The sequence below is a fragment of the Corylus avellana genome, chromosome ca4 (assembly GCF_901000735.1).
Source record: "Corylus avellana chromosome ca4, CavTom2PMs-1.0".
NCBI lineage: Eukaryota > Viridiplantae > Streptophyta > Magnoliopsida > Fagales > Betulaceae > Corylus > Corylus avellana.
The window spans coordinates 27,222,599-27,229,453 of NC_081544.1; the positions used below are offsets into that span (position 1 = coordinate 27,222,599).

The 6,855-nt window shown below is 34.4% G+C and overlaps 1 protein-coding gene across 1 annotated transcript; it reads right to left on the reverse strand.

Moving 5' to 3' along the window:
• Positions 1 to 2,130: 2,130 nt before the first annotated feature.
• On the reverse strand, positions 2,131 to 6,755 carry LOC132178334 (wall-associated receptor kinase-like 1). Its single transcript, XM_059590781.1, has 3 exons — positions 5,741 to 6,755; positions 4,620 to 4,757; positions 2,131 to 3,448 (listed from the first exon to the last, which is right to left on the reverse strand). Exons 1-3 carry the CDS (start codon positions 6,753 to 6,755, stop codon positions 2,259 to 2,261), a joined length of 2,343 nt encoding a protein of 780 aa, XP_059446764.1. The 3' UTR covers positions 2,131 to 2,258.
• Between the last annotated feature and the right edge of the window lie 100 nt (positions 6,756 to 6,855).

Genomic DNA, 6,855 nt, shown 5'->3' on the forward strand with positions numbered 1-6,855 from the left:
TTGCTAATCGCTTAAGACTTGATGATTCCTGATTGATTGTTCGAGTGTTTATTTGCTGATTGATTGTTGTTTAATCATTTGCAGTGAGTACGGAGAAAAATAGCGGTCATGATGGTGTGGACTCGGCTTTTTGTTGGGGTGTTTGTACAACATGTATTCGTGAATCACTTAAGTTGTATTTCCTATTTTTGTTGATATATATATATATATATATATATATATATATAGAGAGAGAGAGAGAGAGAGAGAGAGAGTTGGATTTATAGACAATGATGTATATATGTATGTTTTGTGGACATCATCTTGATTGATAGCCCGGATACGATTCTAGAAATGATGTATTTTGATGGATAGCTATTGATAGTTATTGTTATCAGGTGTACGCATAAAATTTCGGAGAAATTTATTAAAAAAAAAAAAAAAAAAATTCCTGCATGGCTTAGTAATGTGTCATAAACTGACACGTTACTAAACTTTAGTAACGTGTCAATTTCTCACATGTTACTAAACACTAATGTGTCAGATTCTAACATGTTACTAATTGAAATTTAGTAACAACCAAATCAGTAACACGCTGCACACGTTACTAACCACACGTTACTAACATTTTGTAACGTGTCAAGACACGTTACTAAAGTGCTGTTACTAATCATAAGGTTTTTGTAGTGGTATTAGACAATGAAGACTACGTGTCTTCAAAGAAAGAAATTATTGTCAATAAGGAAGAAAATTATTAGGATTTAGAAATTATTGTCAATAATATTAAGTGTTCTCGAGCTTAAACATATCCCTCGTGATTCAAACCATAATAAAGCCAATAGCCATCAGAATTATGAATTGAAGTGGACGAGGTTCATTCACGAAGGCGGTCATATAGAAGAAGGCTAGAGGTTCTTGAACCACTGCGGTGGGAGGTAAACATGTCGTTTTTTGGGGTTACAAGATTGGGTTGTTAGAGTTACAAATTAAGGTTTTGTAAGTGAAACAATATTTAATGTAAGTATTTTATAGTTGATGCATTTTAGGGTTAGTTGGCTCCTTGAGTGGTTTTACTTATAAAGAGTTTTTCAAAATGTTTTCACTTCGTCACCAAATCCGTGTATCATTTATTTTTGTGTTTATATTGGGTTAATAACAACTTGGGGTCTAAATCATAATTTTCAAACCCAAATGAAGTTTATTTTCTAATTCAATAATCTGTTCACTTGTCCTGTCGTTACTCAGTTCTATCACTTGATTGAAATGTTTCACCAAGACTGAAATTCCTCTTTTGTTATGTATCAAGCAGTATCATCTCTCTCCCTGTGTCTCTCTTTCTTTCTAGGATGATGAATGGACGTGTGAAATAGCAAAGCCCAAGCCCCCGCTTGATTTCATAAGCGATTATCTTCCTTCTGGTAGTCGCCAAGAAGACCAAGTTGCCTTCTGTGCATGAAGCCAGCAACCATGGTTGACCCAAATGGATGGTCCACAATTGTGGCTTTTTGGGCACGTCGTATATATTCGTAACATGCGTTAAACAATCAATTAGAAGGCCTCATGATCTGGGCCATTCATCAATTTCAAGATTTAATTAAATCAAGATATAGGATATCGTAAAGTTAATTAAAGGCCTAATTAAAAGTCATTGTAATGACTTTTAGTCACAAAAACGTCCATCTCCGCGTCTTCACAAGCATCCTATTGGAAAAAGATTATTCTCGACCATGTGTACATGCATGATCATAGACAATAATTATAACCCTTTTACAACCACAATCTCCTTGCTATTGGTCACAAATAAGTAATTAAAAGATAACGATGGACGACTTAATTGTCTATGCTAATTACCTTTGGGTCAAACCCGAAGCTCATGCCCTGTATGGAGGCACATGATCAAAAGGAGGGTACCTGATGGCTTTAGTACTGTGGCTATAGTATTTGACATAGAGTTTGGTCTAGTAGTCAAAATGGAAGTGTTGAATTCTAATGATTTTGCTTTGCCATTAATGCTCGAACTATAGTGGAAATCCTGAGGTAGAAAAGAGAGCTACTCATACCACAAAATACTTAGTAAAGTAGCTTAAGGCCTAATTTGACACAGACAACAAAATTGATTCTTATAAAAATAGACATAGAGATTTCTGCTACCTTATACTATCATAAGACAATTGAATATGGTTAATCCATGTTCTTAGAAGATTCTCGAAATGACTACTAGAAAACAAAGTACACAACAAATTATGTAGCCTACAACATGACATTAAACAAATATTGATTCATACTGATTGAGAAGGTAATAATGGTTGGGCGTCCACAGATGAAGTTGACATTGTTGATGAAGGAGCAGCATCCCATGGCTCGTACATTTCTGCTCGGACATATTCAAGCTCTTCATAGTTTTGTTGAAGGTTAGGAGCTTTTTGCAATGTTTGAACCGCCTCCAACTCCTTTGTGACTTCTTTCATTGTAGGTCTTTTCTTCCCATTTAAGTTCAAGCACCTTTTTGCAAGGTTCGCGACCGCAATGATCTCTTCTTTTTTACCTTCCTTCAAAACTCGACTATCAAGAACATCAAACAAATTATTCCCTTCCACGGATTGAATGAAATATGTGGCTAAACTTTTGGATTCTTGCGTCCTTGTTGAAGAGATTGCTTTTTCGCCAGTTAATAGCTCAGCAAGGACAACGCCGAAACTATAAACATCACTCTTTTCTGTAAATTGGCTTGATTGTAAATACTCAGGGTCCAAGTATCCAAAAGTGCCATGCACTAGGGTTGTTAAGTGAGTTTGATCAACTGTGATGGATCTTGAAGTCCCAAAGTCAGCTACTTTAGCCCTGTATTTTTCATCTAAGAGTATGTTTGTAGACTTAATATCCCGATGATAAATGGGCGAGGAAGCTAATGAGTGTAAGTAAAAGAGAGCTTCTGCTACTTCAGTTGCAATTCGCAAGCGCATATCCCATGTTAGTGGAAACTCCTCAATTTGTCCATTAACATATTGGAAAAGAGTTCCGTTAGGAATGTATTCATAAACTAGAAGAGGAACTTCGGTCTCCAAACAACAACCAATCAGCTTAACCACATTCCTATGGTTAATTTGTGAAAGAATGACAACTTCATTAATAAATTCTCCGAGTTTTCCTTCGTCAATAACCTTGGACTTTTTCACAGCAACGATTCTTCCATCTGCTAACATGCCTTTGTAAACAGTGCCTTGTCCTCCTTGGCCAAGTATTCTATTCACATTAAAACGATCAGTGGCCTTCTCCAGATCTTTTGAATTAAACAATTTGGTGTTTTCAACATTGGCTTCATGTGAAGATAATTGTTGTTGTAACAATAAACCACCATTTCGTTTGAAGAACTTGTTCTTTTGTTTAATCCTCCTCCTTTTCTTTACCACTTTGTAGGACCACCATCCACCAATAAGTAGAACCATCGATCCAACGCTGCTGCAAATACCTGCTTAACACAATGTCATAGAGAAATATTATTCATTGCAGTAAAATGTTTTAGTAATAGTTTTGATTGATAATATTGATTTAAAATAGAAAGACATATAGACATATTCTCTTAATGCTAGAAATTAGTATGCAAAACTCTCATGTGACAAAAAGTATGTTAATATATTTTGACTATTAAAGTATTCAAAAAGAGGAGATGGTAAAAGTGGGCTATTGGCTGAGGAAGATGATTAAAAATAAAAAATAAAAGAGCATGAAAGTTTAAAGGTTTGCATTAGAATCCCTTACCTGCATTTTTTTAAGATTGTAACCATTATTTTAAATGAAAGGTCATGATTTTGTAATGTGATCAATTTTGAATTTTTTGTTAAAAAATAAATAAATAAATAAAATAAAAAAACTTATAGGAATTGATTTCTTTAGCCAACACCTAAAGAGGTTGTGTGCACCACCCCATAATATTTTTGGAGTGATATGCTATCCCAAAGAGGTGGTCAACCACCCTCATATGAGCCTTGTAAATTGGCCCAACCACTCCCTCAAGACTTGAGGGGGTGAGTGACAAACCACTTTTCCAAGGTTTATAGGAGTTGGTCGGCTTCTGATCAGGAGTTTTTGGGATGATTTGGCCACCCCAAAACCCTTTAGGTGGTGGTCAACCACTTTCTTTGAGTGGCTAGCTAAAGAATTTAATTCTTACAATTTTTTTATTTTTTTTTATTTTGCCTCAAAATGATTGACTTGGCAAAATCTGAGTGTCCATTTAAACCATTTTAAGAAGCATGCAGGATCCTGCAATTTTTGAGAATTTGGAGAAATTCTGATCCAAAAGGTTCCAATATATCTCAAAGATAATAGTAAGTGAATCTTAGGGATATATTTATTTAAAATTGATTGCATAGAAAATGTACGATAAAATATATTAAAAAAAAAAAGAAGAAGAAGTGATTTGATTCTCTACACGCTTGGAAATACTTCAAAGATTGGAATATAAGCACTTTACAAGGAGTATAACCGAGTGGCATAAGTCTTCGAAACGTAATGGTCATGATGAGCCTATTTTGGTCCTTTTATTTTTTTTCAAAATATGTGCTCAATTTTTATGTTTTTTTTTCTTCTCAAAACACGTTTTAAAATTAGAAAAAAATAAAAAAAGCTAGTAAACATACCTATCGTGGCCGCTTTTCCATTAGACTTGGTGGGGCCACTTGTCAAACAATTGTAAGACCCATAAGTATTTTGACAGTAGTACTGGACACTCCCACTAGTCCCGAAACAAGGATTTGAGAGCTCGCATTCGTTAATATCTTACATGTATGGAGACAAACAATAGATGTTAGTATCTAATAAATCAAAAGCAAAATTCATAGTTATTAATTATTAAATCCTCAATTATTTAAAAAGAATTTAAAAAATAAGAAATTTAATTATTTAAATTAATATTATAACATTTTTGTGGGTAACAAATTCCTACTGATCAATAAGAAAAGTCTAACAATATCATTGATTATTCCAAAAGTCTAAATTGATAAAAATAAGAAATTTAATCATATAACATGTGCCTAGATGTTATGCTATTTTCTACGGACAATGATCTTCTCAATTTCACGATCATGATTTAAAATCGGTAAATTTAATGGTTTACATGATTTCACATTATTTGAATTTGTAAAAGATTTGTTAACATTGACTATATATACGGTTAAATAGCATCATCTTTAAATTATTATTTTTTTCTAATTAAATCAATTTCATTTAAAATTGAGAGAATCATATTCTATTAGTGCAAGCTAGGATAACAAGTGGTTGGAAAAAGCAAGGTCTTGTTTTTAAAAGGGACCATCCACCCATGGTAATAGGTTAATATGTAGTTCTTTCATCTAGGTAGTTCTTATCAATGAATTTTGTACTTATCTGAAAGAAAAAAAAAATTAAAAAAAAAAAGGGAAAAAAAAAATGACTTGTAAGATACTTGATAAAACATAAAATAGGAAGGAAAAAAAAAATTAAGTATGAAGCTTCCCTTTGTCTAATTAAATTTCAAAATGATCTATCAAAATGAAATTTTATTATATGTATCATCAAAATTATCAATATTTTTTTTCCCAGGTTCATATTGGTGGCCACACGTGTAATTCAACACTACACAGGTTTATACTTGTGGTCTGCGCACAAGGCACATGTATGTACGAGTGTTAATTCATAGAACCAGCCATTTAAATAACACAAATAAAAACGAAAAAGAAAAGAAGAATTAAAGAGATGGATAGAATAGTAGAAAGAAGTTTACCTTGGCATCCATCAAGACGATAGGGATTTCCTTCAAAGCCATTTTCGCAAGAACATGTATAAGCTGTCAAGCTCAAGTTCAAGTCACGATAATAATAATAATAATCAGAAGAAGAAGCATAGTAAGTAATATTAGAACAATTGTAGCTTGGGAACGGATTATTATAAGCGGTGGAGGTGGAGGCATTAATATAGGATATTGGAAGTGAGTAGAATGATGTATTAGGAATCCTCCATTCCAACACCACAGGAACGTGCGACATAATGGAGCTACTATCAATTGAACATTTTTGGAACCACTTTTCTTCTACCAAGAATGCAGACTTGCATCTTCCGTGCTTGTAACCGTTTTTATTTGTTGGCTCCATACTTGTATTGAAGGCATCGAGATATGGAGGAATTGTGGTTTGGCAGCAGTTGATGCCATTGCAACTACTTGCATTTACCAATTCAATGAAAGTACGGTCACAAATTGATATGCACCCAGCCCTAAGTGCTGAACCACTACTAAATGAACCATTATCAGTAGTATCTGGACCAAATACGTACACCATTGTGGCAAAGTTGTCGCAGCCGGTGGCGATGAATCTGTTCTGGGACTGGGAGAAGATGAACGGGCTTGTTGCTAACTCCGTATTTAATTTGCTCCATGAACCATTATATTTGCTTAATGAACCATTATCACGTCCTTGATCAGCACACGCAACAAATGTAGGATAGTTGACGCGAACTGTGCCTTCTAATAATGAAATGTTGAGCACCTCCAAGTCGAACTTCTTCAAAACAGGTATGGGAGAGGACCTCCCAAACCGAGAATTGTTATTATTGCAAACTACTTCAAACCACTCATCAACGTAGCAATCTGCAGCTCCTATTCCAAAAGGAAATGGGATGTTAACACCCCCACAGTTTGCATCACATGAACCATTAATTGCTAAACCCGCAGCTGCTTGTACAAATATTGCATCAATTGAAAACAATACCAAAATGATCTGAAATATCATTTGCACCCCCATCTGATCTCTCTCTCCCTCTCTTTCTTTCTAGGATATTGATGAATGGGAGTGTGAAGCAGCAAAGCCCAAGCCCCCGCTTCTTATAACGCCATGCAATTAT

What these genes read in the sequence shown, in the direction of transcription:
- LOC132178334 (XM_059590781.1), bottom strand. Translation starts at nt 6,755, where the DNA reads ATGGGGGTGCAAATGATATTTCAGATCATTTTGGTATTGTTTTCAATT. An exon ending in TCGTCTTGATGGATGCCAAG is followed by an intron (nt 4,758 to 5,740) that starts GTAAACTTCTTT and finishes CATACATGTAAG; the next exon opens with ATATTAACGAATGCGAGCTC. An exon ending in TGGAAAAGCGGCCACGATAG is followed by an intron (nt 3,449 to 4,619) that starts GTATGTTTACTA and finishes TGTGTTAAGCAG; the next exon opens with GTATTTGCAGCAGCGTTGGA.